The 12,885-nt window shown below is 35.7% G+C and overlaps 1 protein-coding gene across 3 annotated transcripts in view; it reads right to left on the bottom strand.

The window, feature by feature from the left end:
* The window catches only part of PPP4R4 (protein phosphatase 4 regulatory subunit 4), a 74,936-nt gene that overhangs the window by 23,871 nt on the left and 38,180 nt on the right, over positions 1–12,885 (bottom strand). For all 3 annotated transcript variants that reach the window (XM_075426307.1, XM_075426308.1, XM_075426309.1), the window contains 6 exons: positions 10,616–10,723; positions 7,762–7,883; positions 5,151–5,273; positions 3,670–3,839; positions 2,484–2,603; positions 599–676 (listed from right to left, as the gene is read on the bottom strand). In XM_075426307.1, the coding sequence (XP_075282422.1) occupies positions 599–676; positions 2,484–2,603; positions 3,670–3,839; positions 5,151–5,273; positions 7,762–7,883; positions 10,616–10,723 (721 nt within the window). The remainder of the gene's footprint in view (positions 1–598; positions 677–2,483; positions 2,604–3,669; positions 3,840–5,150; positions 5,274–7,761; positions 7,884–10,615; positions 10,724–12,885) is intronic.

The raw sequence follows: 12,885 nt of genomic DNA, 5'->3' as shown, positions 1-12,885 counted from the left end.
AAATGGTAATTTTGTCTCAAAAATAAGCATTTGCCTTTTTTCAATCAAAAATTTTCACTATATTGTCTGTAATATAGCTAAGTGATTCATGTTTTACACAGGCTGAAACTGAGGTACACTGAACTATCTCATAAACACTTGCATATCCTGTACCAGATTTTGGACTGAAACTCTTTCTATAAATCTTGATCTTTGAGCCACACACCACCTCTTCATCTCCTCTTCAAATGGAGAAATTCAAATAAAACAAAGCAAGAACTCTGAACACTATCAATAAGTATTTTAATACAGTATCAAAACCAAATCTTTCCACAGAATTTGTAAGGTAATAAATAATACAGCAATTAAAACAATTTAGAATGGATATTTTTAAAAGTTAATAAATTCAGTGTGGGTTTACTAAATTCAAACATCTTCCTATTTTTCTCCTTTTTATTCACAGAAGGCTGGCATCTTTATGAAGCATCTGTGAAACAGAAGTGAAAGCTGTTGATCTTTTCAAACAGTTACTGTACTGTCTTATTGCAGAGTTATTAAACATCAAGATAATCTGCCTCAATGTAACAAGCAAAAGAAAGTTCCAGTAAAAGTATATTACCTCCAGTGACTCATCCTGTAATAGTGTAACCAGTTCTTTATGTATTGTATACACACCAGAATTTAAAAGCTTAGCAACCTAAAAATGACAGTAAGACAGCAAGGTGAAACATTCCTTAGTTCCATGGCACTACAACAGCTATACTACACGTGCTTACTTTACAGTAAGCATGAAGAAGGGATGCAGAACAATTGTTTAATATCAGCCTTCTAAAGTTGTGGACCTTCCCTTTGATCACATTAAAAATAGGCTTACATAAAGAATATGAGTCAAGAAACAGGCCTATTACCTAACTGTGAAACATGCTTTTAGAATTAACTCTACTTCACACTTACCAAAAATTTTTAAGACTGCACTGCAAGGCTAGAAAAAATCCTTCTGGAATATTCAAATGTTGCACTTCATGCTCCTTAGGAGAGTTAACAGTCAGTCTGCTATATATTTTACAGAAGACAAATTATAAAAATTGGCTTAGCCTGTGCTGGATTTTAAGTTAACCCAACCTTTCCATCTGAATTTTTCACTCCCTACTACTTCAGCGCTTTTTACTGTGATTCGTAAGTCACATATAAATTTCTAAAGAACACCAGAAGTCCATCTCCACACTGTTAAAAAGATTTTATAGCAAATATGAGAAAACTTGAGGAATCGGATTTTTGCCATACAGAATGTTCAGATGATGCTTTTTAATGGCTTGCTTTGTTTATATAAACCAAGTGAAAATAAGAACTTACTTCCAATCAAGATGAAGCTTTAAGGAAATGGCTACAGGGAGCTTATTTTTAAAAAAATATATAATCCACCTAGCAGTGAATGCCATAAATTACTCATTTTTGGTTGTCACATGGTTGCCTAGTTATGCTGTTCCCTATATTCAGGCAGTATCTTAAAAGTGTTACACATCTAACACAAAATACTATGTAGAATCAGATGCCATTTTAACAATTTCAACAATGCGTTGAAATCTAACTGTGTTAGATTATCACCTGTTAAGACAAGGCATCAATAGGTAACGAGAACTGGAAATCTGTCCATCTTTGTTGCAACGGAAATAAAGCCACCTTAGCTTCATTTATGCCTCTACTAGTGACTTAAATGCTTTCAGCAAGCTGCTTAGCTTACCAGTTTCCCCGGCAACAAAACGGGATAAAAGGCTAGCTCGAGGACTGAAACAGAAGGATTCTCAGTAAAACATTATGAAAACCTTTAAGATCTCCCTACATGGGCTACTAAAATCAGGAGAGAGTATATTTTAATTTCTGGAATTCACTTCATATAGCTAATGATATCTACGCAGTTGTACATTTTTTAATTTTTCTGAAAACAACACATTGGAACTTCTGTAAACTAAACGGAATGATAAGAATACATATGCTTTCACATTTGCATTAATTTCCAAGCAGTTTCATATTAAATTGAGCATTTGACTTAGATTTAATCCTTACAAATACTCTTGTCAGAATGCCAGCATAGTAGCAAACCGTACAGTTCCAAAGAAAATTTTCAGGACCAGAAGTGGCACTTTCCTTTCTCACATTTGTCTCATTTTCTCATAGCATTCAAAGCCTTCAAATATTGCAATGACTACAATTGCTTATGTTTGTGGTACTAGACCATTATAAGTTTCTTCTAGCCTTTGCTCTTTAAAAGCTCCCCTAGCAGCAGGCTCTCGTAGCCAAATGTCACATAACTTACATAAACTAATGTGTGTATATAGCCTACATTTACAGGTCAGAAGTGATTGAACAACTTTGACAAATTAAGTAATTTCAACAAGTTTTCTGAAGTCTTTTTATTTTGGTTGAACAGTCACAGATGTAAGCTTTAAGAAAACAGCATAAAATAAAAACATGGAGGTACTGACAAAGAACCGTTGTAGACTTACTTCATAGAAGCTTATGGCCATAGTATATCTGACAGGAATTTCAGGGTCATGACAAAGGCAGAAGAATATAGAATATAGTTCTAAATGGAAGTTCTTTGGATCCACAAAAACAATCATGGCCTGTGGAAAGATAAAGTCTTTTATTAACGGTACAGCTAAAAGAACCACACTATCAGAGATTATCAGATTAAAATATTGAGTTACAACAAGCAAGATACTTGGAAGATAACTGGTTTTGATTTTAAAGAGGCAGTGTGGTCATGATGATGGCAATGTCAAAACACATGCACCAGACAAATTCTAGAGTTGAGAACTAAACTGGATTTACATATCCTCCAGACATGCTGCAGGCTTTTTTTTCTGTAGATATAGATTAAAACCACAAGATCTAAAACCTTAGTTTTATAAATACTGTTCATGTTTCTGTACACTAGTGGAAGCTGCAACTGTAGACTTCAAAAACAAAGAATATTTTAGCAAGCAGCAAAGCAAGTATCTGAATTTCAACATAACTGTGTGTGTATGTACCTTGGTTTTGCTCAAATAAACTAACAGATGTCTACCTACATACAGGGTGCCTGTCTTTTAAAGGTAGAATAAAAATAACTGTCTACTGGCTTATGGTACAAACATGTTTTCTTTAAATATAAATGCAGAGTGTCGAAAAATGAAGCATATTTACAGAAACATGAGTGTTAAGTTTAAAGACCTCATGTAAACTTGAAAAGACTTTCTGTATTCTGGCAGGAACATGACTAAAGCGTGAATCTGACCATTCAGATTCAATCTTCAACTCCCCAGAATGCCACGACACACAGCAAAGGCAAAAACCTAGCTTTGAGTGTTTTGAAACTGGGGACTCTGTTTCACAATCATTTTCCCAATGCCTTTGTGCTAAGGGTTTAGAAAAAATCAGCAGGAAAGAGTATGACCAATAACATCTTAGAACAGCACTTTCAGTCAAAACTTGCCAATAGTTTTCTGAGGCCCTGCAAAGAGGAATTTTTCCTTGTAACTCCTTTGGACAACCTCTACTTCAAGCCATTAACTTGACCTTTCCAGGAGAGAACTAGAATCTAGCTAACAATGCACAATTTGGGAATAATTTCTCTATCACTCATGCAGTGCTATTTAGTGAACTATATGCATGACACAAATTATTTAACCTTAAATTAATGTTACTTACTGGAAAATTGTAAGCACAGTTCTTCCGCACTGAAGTGTACTTCTTCTCCTGTTCCAGAGTTTGAAGTTGTAGTTGATTATCATTGTGTCCATTTTCCTGCTGTAAACCCAGCGTGGAAAGCTTCTTATAAAATTCCAAAAACCGTAAGTGCTGTTCAGGAGTAAAAATGCCTCAAAAAAAAAAAAAGTTTACTTTCTTCATTACAAATTCTATTAATAATGTCCCAAAACAAATCTCATTTACATATCCATCAAATATGTTGATTTTTATCCCTTCTCCCCCCTCACCTTGAGTCTAGCATCATTAGTCAGATCCACATCACCTGCACAAGGCCAGGAAAGAGAAAGACTAACTAGCTGTCAGATTTATTTAAAAAAGAAAAGGGGGGGGGCTACACAGGCTGCACTTGAACAAATAATGACAAACTACTGCAAACTGTTGCACAAAAAAAAAAAAAAGGCAGTTATTCACACTGGAAAATGTAAACAGCAATAGCTTGCAAGACACACGAATTTCTCCTTTCACTTTGTTCAGCTCTCCTAAGGCCTAACACTTCAAGAAAAATATGAACTTCCCAGAGTTCAGAGGTAAAGAGAGATCAGCAATTAAAGTCATTCAACCTAGAGAAAAGACAACTGGGAAGACATGATAAAAACAGGATGAACTGTCCTAGCTCTATCTTTTTGTAAATAACAATTTGACACTGTGGAACAGCCCTTTCAAGTTATTTGTGTTGAAGCAACGGGCACTTCGATAGTCTCCAACACAATCATCAAGGATCTTTTTAAAGATCTGTAAGAAAGATCAAAGGGTTTAAGAGTCTAGTGGGAAATTTTCTATAACATCAAACTGTGACTCTGTGCTGTCCCTCCCCAGGTAAGCTCTGTGTAGCACATATATGTAGGGCAGAATAATCAAGGAAATATCTGTTGTGCTCAAGTGAAAACCACAAAAGTTAGGGGTACAGATTTGGCCTTAGCTGCAGCTGGGAATCCACATGCCATTAGATTTCCTTTCTCCCCTAAGTTCCTTACGGTCCACGCTCTGTACTGTGCCTCAAAAAGGATATCAAGCACAGAAGTGAACATACAGAGTTAACATCATATTGTTTTTTCAGAAGTTTCCAGTCCCAAAAATTCAGTCATCCAATTCACAAGCTGCAGAATATTCAAAGAAGGAATCAAAATAAATCACTCAAACCAATAAACACAAATCACTACATTTGCATCTCTGACCCTGTCTAAACAACTCTGTCCCTGTCTAAACATAAAAAAACCCAATAAACAGATGGACACCCAAAGAGGAAATTCACAAAATCCAATATTTATGCAATAAATTATTTCAGACTTTTACTTCCATATTTCCTTTCCTAACTATCATTTCATTTGATACATTCAAATCTGGATATTTTCCAAGGGCCTCAAATTCTCCAACTTTCCCTCATTTTTAAGACTTGTTTTTAAAAGAACATTAAAACATACCATACAATCCATTACACAGTTTCCCTAAATGGAAAGATAAAGAAACTAGGATAGATTCATCTGCTTTGAAAGATTTTTCACAGAATGACTTCACTAAGGGGAGCACAGTTTGACTCCTATCATCTGAAAAACAAAATAAATTTTTGAAGTTAGCCATTTGTCAACATCTAAAAAAGAGCACAGAGAGGGGACTTCCATAATAAATTACGAAAAATATAATTTAACATGCTCAGGAGTATTTTTGGCAGGCACTCACTGGAAGTAGAAAGCAAGAGGTACAGAGAATGACAAACATATTACCATAATACAGGTCCTAAATTTTAGCATCTTACCTGTTTTGTTTGCTTTTAGGGAGAAGCATCCCCCAGTAAAGGATGAGACAACGAATAAAGGAACAGTCATTAACTTCTCCATTCACCAAGAATACAGGGAGAGAGAGAATACTGCAATACCCCTACAGTAAGTTTCCTACAGTAGTAGGAATACAGGGAGATCAAGACTGAACATGACCATGACAGTAAAAAGAAAAATCTGAGGACGCTGGAAGTGAATATTTTCAACCTGTTGAGAAGAGGAGGTTGAAAGTCTTCTGGTAAACAATAAATTCACAGAGAAACAAAATTATTACTGGCAGCGGACAGAAATTTAGAAATTAAAGTCAACTCCAAGCACTTTGCCTCCTTATAAAGTAAAGGAGTAAATGTTCAAATAAATTTATGTTTTGACTTGTTTTAAATAAATTCATTGTATTTTAAAATGTTCATGTTTTAAAGGAATTAGGATTTGTTAATGGCAAATCAACACCAAAATTCAGCAAATAATTGTGATTGAACGAAATATTTAGGTTGACCTGAAGAAATATTTTGATATTGTGGGAAAAACTCCAGGATATAATTTTGGGTCACCTACCTTCAGAATGTTCATTTTCTACTTCAGTCATGAAACCAAAAACTACACGAACCAAGTTTCTAGAAACACATTCATTACAAGCCTGTAAATAATCCCCGATTGCTTTATCAAAGGTTTTTTCAATAGCTAAAAGCAGTGGTTACAGCAATCGGGGCGGGGGGGAGGAGTGAAGACTAGGAGGTGCAAAAAGAAGCACAGATTTAAGACCATCAATGAAGAGGCTCAATAATTTGAAAAATAACCTACTACGACAGTTACTGATATAAGCACTAACTGCTAAAAAGTGCGTTCATGGTATTCTCCCCAAAACTCTTATTTCTTTATGTACTCCTCCATATGGCTTATATGCAATCATGTACTTTAGTAATTCATCACCAAGTTCCTGTACAGTAAATATTTGCTCCTCACTTCTGTATCAGGAAGGAATAGTAGAGTCAGTAAGATGGGAGTGGGAGTGGGAAATGTGGTGCAAAATAGAGTTGCTAATGAAGACAAACAACTGAAGAGCTTGTGAAATGACAGTATAAAGAGCAAAGTGGCAAATAATGAGTAGTGATCAACAATATAAAATATTCTTTTCATATGCACTATAGCAATGATCTATCATGTGCTTTGCTGCTTTGTACATTTCTAGGTGTGAAAGAAACCCAGCAGAGAGTCCAACTGATAGCCAGAAAAGCTGGCTGTTACTGTCTTCTGCATCTCTCTGAAAAAATCCAGACAGAGCAGCTAACTGGAGGACAAGGCACAGCAGTTACCCGGAATGCTCCCCTATACTGGAGCAGTCACAGTAGCTCTCCTTAAAGTTTGCCCCGATCAATACTGAACTGAACTTGTGATGAGAACCCGGAGCCATGCGCGTAGATAACCCACCACCACCATGCCAAAAGAACCAGAAAAAACAGAGAATTTCTCCTTCCTCACCCAAAGACACAGACACTCACCCCTACACCTGGAAGAGCATGAAATATGCGTGCTGATCAGAGGAAAGATACAGAGCGCTGAGAAAAATACAAGCATTTACATCTTCTGTTTCAGATACAGAAAAGCTTTATAAAAATACACTTTTTAAAAGGGATTTAAATAGTAATTGCTGATGCTTAGTACCTCCAAAACCGATCCATTGTGCACACTGTAGTTTATGGGACATGAAGGAATATTTTCTGTTCCAAAATTTACAAATGTATTTGAAACATACCACTAGATGTGAAAGCCTGCAAGGTTTACTGATATACACACTAATACCATATCATTGCCCCAGGCTGGGTGCTTCAGCTCAGAAGGCAGGCTGCAGTCTGTAGCTAGGACCAACTTTATTTCAGTTAAGAGGCAAAAACTAACAGCCAAAAAAGCACAAACAATGGTATCTGCTGAGCTAACATTTTGTATTCTGTGCATTGACAGCATGAAGTAAATACTAACAACCCAATATTCCTATCATTTATTACAGTAATTTTACTCAATTCACTCAACCACATTACATTATGAACTTGGAATAAGATAACTGATTTCATGGACAAGTGGTTCACCTTCCTTAAAACTTACTGTGTATAAAGCACTGCAAGACATGAAATACATAAATTATTAAACAAACAAAATCAAATCAGAAATGTCTGAAGAATGCAGACAGAACAAAAAGCATTTAAATAAGATGCATTAAAGCGTTAAGAACTGGGCTAGTAAGCCTAAATTAAATCCTTACCTGCATCAAACATATCGAGCAGATTCACTAATGTCTCAAAAGCTGCGAGGCGTACACTGCTGCCCTCATCTCTTGCCAGTTCAACCAACTCAGGAAGCACCACAGTTTTTGTTAGTTCTGTCCTGCAAAGTGAGGCAAGTAGTCAAGAGAAAACATATAATGAAATGATATTGCCACAGCAAAGCAGAATTCTTCCTTGAAATAGTCATTTAGGTACTTTTGCAGTAGTCAAGAAGGATAAATTGACAAAGTTGTAAGGAAATGAAAATTAGATAAAAACCTCCAGTGAATCTCAAGACTTCTATCTTTGTCAGCCAAAGAAACATGCAAGTTTAAAATGCAAAAATTTATCACTAAAGAAAGTGTTCAAATTAGCTCGAAATCAATCAGAGAAAATGCAGTCTGAAGAAACTCAAAGGAGTCCAGCTACCACACTGTGTCACTACGAAAATTCTTATGATCAAATACACAGAAACTGCTCAATGAGACGGTCCAGAGCCAAAAATTATTAAATATGAGTCATGTTGTATTGAAGTGTCTGGAAATCTTAGGCTTCAAAGATGACTTACAAAGGATAAGTAACTACTGCTCAGAGAAAACTCGGTTTCCCAACTAGTCCAAACACTAGCTTTTAGGTTTGTTTTAAAGTAGTAAACAAAGGGTTCTGCTTCTCTCTTCTTGCTGTGGTAATTACTAGCACTGTCTGCAAACGTGACGGTCCTGGTAACTCGAATCTACACACTGGCAGCAGATCGCTGCATTAGGGACTGACTTGTAAAGCAGAGTTTAATCAGAGATGTGACTAAGGAGGAGTGAAGTATTCTTGACACAGAAACACTTGCACAGTAAGATGACGGGCATAAGTAAGATGAAAAGAGATTCGTTTCTTGGAGCAAAAGTATAGCTTCTGCAGAAGCTACCAACCAGCCCAATTTCCCATATCCCAGTGTATAACTGATTCTTGACTGCTTTAAGAGATTAGAAAGATCTTCTGTGCAGCCCTACTATCAGCAAGAACTGGGAAGACACACCAAATATTTCCACCTTTTTTTTCCCCGTCACGCTCATTATTTTGTTTGTAGTAGTCAAAATTTCTAGCGTTTGAATTTGTCTGCATCTGAGTTAAGCAGCCCATTTTGTCCCATTCTCATGAATGAGCTCTTGGTCTGCCCATCAATTAGTAAAAACTGGTGTGAGCACCGCATCTCGAGAATGGAACCTCAACATTTATAGTAACCAGAGATCTGGCCCTCAGCATTTACCCTGCTCAGAACATAAAACTGCAGGGAAACACTCTGATAAAATTACACTATATGAGCGTTAATGAAGGTGACAAAAATCAAAACTACATTCGACGCTCCGAGCAACTGTGTATGAAGAGTTTGGACTCTGTCCTTTCAACCACAGTTTTTAATACAGAACTGATCACAACCTCCAGGATGACAGATTCTTACTGAAAGAAAAATGCCCAAAACTACCCCCTTCAATACGGCTAGCAACTAACAGCTGTCCCTTTTGTAAGTCAGTATGAAAAATAAGACTTTCAAATGTTTATAATCTGCAAAGGGATTTGCAGCTTACAGAGTTCATTATTGTTACCAGCAAATCACAAGCAACTTAGTGTTCTTCCAAACAGATGATCAATCACTCATATAAAATTATGAGAAAATGACATGATATGGTAACATCACTAAATAGTAAAAATAAGCATTGGGACTGTTGTCACTTTATGCCTTCAACATTTACCTAAAAATGTGCTTATTTCTGTTTATTTAATTATCTTTATTTTCCTACTACCTATTGACTAAGGCAACAAAACACCACATGAAATTTACACATTTCAGTTTACACATGAAATATACTGACAGCTCACCATTTGTTATGAGATTAAAGTATCTAAATCATTGGGAAAGGACTAGACAAAAACCTGAGAGAGAGAGCAATGTATATGAATACATAAATGCTGAACATAAACATTCGGGAGAATACACAGAATGGACCATTAATTGACAACTGTGTATTTAGCCCTATTAAACCAGTATTCTAAGTCTGGGCAAATTGCTAGTACTATTGTCATTTGACACTGCATATCTTGCTTTCAGACTTTCAGCTTCCAGGTACAACGCGTTCCATTTAGTTAACAAAACCAGTGAAATCAGATTCCACAAACTGTGAGTGCTCCTAAAAGCTAGCACTAAAACCATTTTTTTGTTCTCAATGGAGACAATAGAGGGCAGGGAACCTTACTTGAAAACTTCTTAAAGTCTCTAAGAGAAGTTACTGCCTTTTTTTTCTTCCTGACACTATAACAGGTGGACAGACCTGGAATTTTAGAATATTTGTTCACTCAGAAACCAATCCTGTATGGGTAGTTAACATGTTCTAGTTATTAAAATATAAATTTCAGGCTTCTTCTATTCCTATATGTGCAAAATTGAAGGTCTTCAAGCTTAAAAGTCGATACTGAACTGAAATTTGCTTACAAAACACGTTTAGCATCCTTTCACAAAAAACTACACAGTAATCATTAGAAACTGCTAATATTTGCCATAATCCTCTCCCATTTTTAAATAAGCCTAATGACATCAGTGGATAATGGAAATGATTTCAAGAAGCTATAGATGAACTCATGATTTACACAAAACAGTTGTTTGCATGGTTCAGCAATTTTATTATCAGAGAGAAACAAAAATCTGGAAAAGGAAAAGAGACGAAGAACACATCTGTACACTCCATATTCATTATTGAGTACACATGAATTAAGTCAGAAATCTTAGAAGCAGTTTTTAGGTTACCATTAAATATTTTAGAGAAAGATTTTGCATTTAGAAGCAGTTATGCAAACTGTACTCACCCTGTTCCTTGAGCTATATGTTCCAGTTGCCGACACATGCAAGTTCTCACCTCATATTCCACATCCTGGCACAGTGATTTTACCAATGGAAGAATCTCTCTTTTAATACTAAAAATGTAAATATTTTTATTAATATAAAGAACAAGAACATATAAAAACCATTCTGTAGTACCAAATTTTAACCATATATTACTTCTAATGGCAATTTTTTTAAACTAATTTATCACATGGCAAATGATTTTTCTGAAAATTTGCAATTATAAAAGAATACTGTACATCAGACAGAGATATATTTGATATAGAAACAGAAAAATAACTATTTACGGTCATTATAATTTGCTCAGATTTAATCTATTTGGTTTTTAACCATGAAAATAGTAGGTAGGCTTAGAGATGCTGTCCTAATTTAATAACCATCTTCAGTACACTTCTTGAACAGCCACTGTAAGAACACAAAGAATTACATAAATGGAAGTGCAAATCCCATTTAGTTGTCTCTAATATTACATCTCTGGTATGCATGTAGCACCAAAGAGATATTTGGGAAGAAAGCAGAAAAATAATTTTAGATTACTTGCATAAAGGCATTGCAGTACTGTAGCTTGTAGACCCAAGTATTCATGTTAAATCAAAAGCAGACACGAAATAACTACTCTGAATTCTATTTAAATAAAAACACATACTACATCTTGGCAGAATCAGCCGTTGTGTTTCCTTTCACTGCCCAAGATTCTGTCATGAATATTCATAAAATATCTCTATCCAAATCCTTATGTTGTTGCAAAATTCAAAAGAAATAATATGGAGCCACAGACAAGCAAATTTTCAAGCCAGCTTGCACAGCCTCCATGCATCCTACTGAAAACTTACTTCTTACAGCAAAATTTGGCCTTAAGTTTCAACAATTGTACAAAATCTTGGGAGTTTGGCATTTTAGAATACTCTGAAGTAGAGACTACTTAAAAAAAAAAAGACTTGTTTTTAACTAGCTGTTGGAACAGAGGGTAGAAAAATTAATGTTCTATTACAAGCTCAAGATTTTTTCAATACTCTATAAAATAACCTGGGAGTCATGTGAAATATGAAAGAAAGTTTTTTAATCATAGCAGAAATTTTATGAGGAAAAACGGTGCCATTGTGAAGAAGAATGTGAAGATATGCTTATGTACTACCTGCTCCTGAAGCCAGACACGTCTCCAGAGCCTATACCAAGACCCCTCTTGCAAAGCGAATGAGGGTGTGTCACGAATCTTACCCAGCCTGACACATCCTAAACCTGTGGATCCAGGTCTGTTTTCAGCCCTCTGAAATGCATTCAGAGCTCTCTACCAGAGGATCAGTACATGCCAGAAAATTCTCAGCCGTCTTCTTAACATGTAGCTTCTATACAGAAATGGTGCCACTATCTGTTCACTGAAATGAGGGTCTTCCCACTTCCGAACAGCAAGGAATCATATTAAAGAAACCCAGCAAAAGAAGGTATGATTATTTTAACTTATTATAGCTAACTCTATATGACTCAAAGTAATCTGGAAATTCACTTTATTTTCATGAGAATGTAACCTCAAATAAATAAAAGCAATTGTGATTCTGCCACAATTCTACAGATTTTGAAGATTTTAAGGCTTTGGTAACATTCTCAAAAAAACCTACTTTACCACACTCATTAACTTTTGTATGCCCAACAAGTGTAGTCTACTTAGCCAACAATTGTATAGAGAGCTTCCTTACGGTTGCTTCTAATTCTTTTTTATTGAAGAAAAAAATAATAATTTAAAGAAATTTATTCCTAAATGTCTTGTCATATGGTCCTGTTGGTCATCTTTTTTGCTATGCTAAATTCTTGCATTTTGGGGCAGATCAAAACCATTATTAGAGCGGACTTCCTCAGCTAGACATGCTTTCCGTGCATTTAGTAGCCCGCAGTGGATTCATTTTGTAATGCAAAATCACACATGGTTAATTGCCTGGATAGGAAACACACCTGGTGAAATGGTCCTACCATCATAAGACTGGATAAACTGTCCAAAGAATGTACTGTACCAACTGCTTTGGGCAGATAAGTTGTTCAGATTTACTTTCATCATTGCGTTCCTCTTCTACACCCCTGTCCAAACCCACAGACACTGAATCTAAATGCTGGACAATGTCAGGCAACAATAGTGGCTCCCGACACATTTCCATACAATTAGAGACAGAAAAAAAAATTATATCTACACATTAAACTTGGTTAGACAAATAAAAAATTAAGAACAGGATTCTTCTCTTTA

Source organism: Opisthocomus hoazin, chromosome 7, assembly GCF_030867145.1.
Source record: "Opisthocomus hoazin isolate bOpiHoa1 chromosome 7, bOpiHoa1.hap1, whole genome shotgun sequence".
NCBI classification, from domain to species: domain Eukaryota; kingdom Metazoa; phylum Chordata; class Aves; order Opisthocomiformes; family Opisthocomidae; genus Opisthocomus; species Opisthocomus hoazin.
The sequence above is the reverse complement of the archived record's forward strand: the minus strand, read 5'-3'. Positions and strand labels throughout refer to the sequence as shown.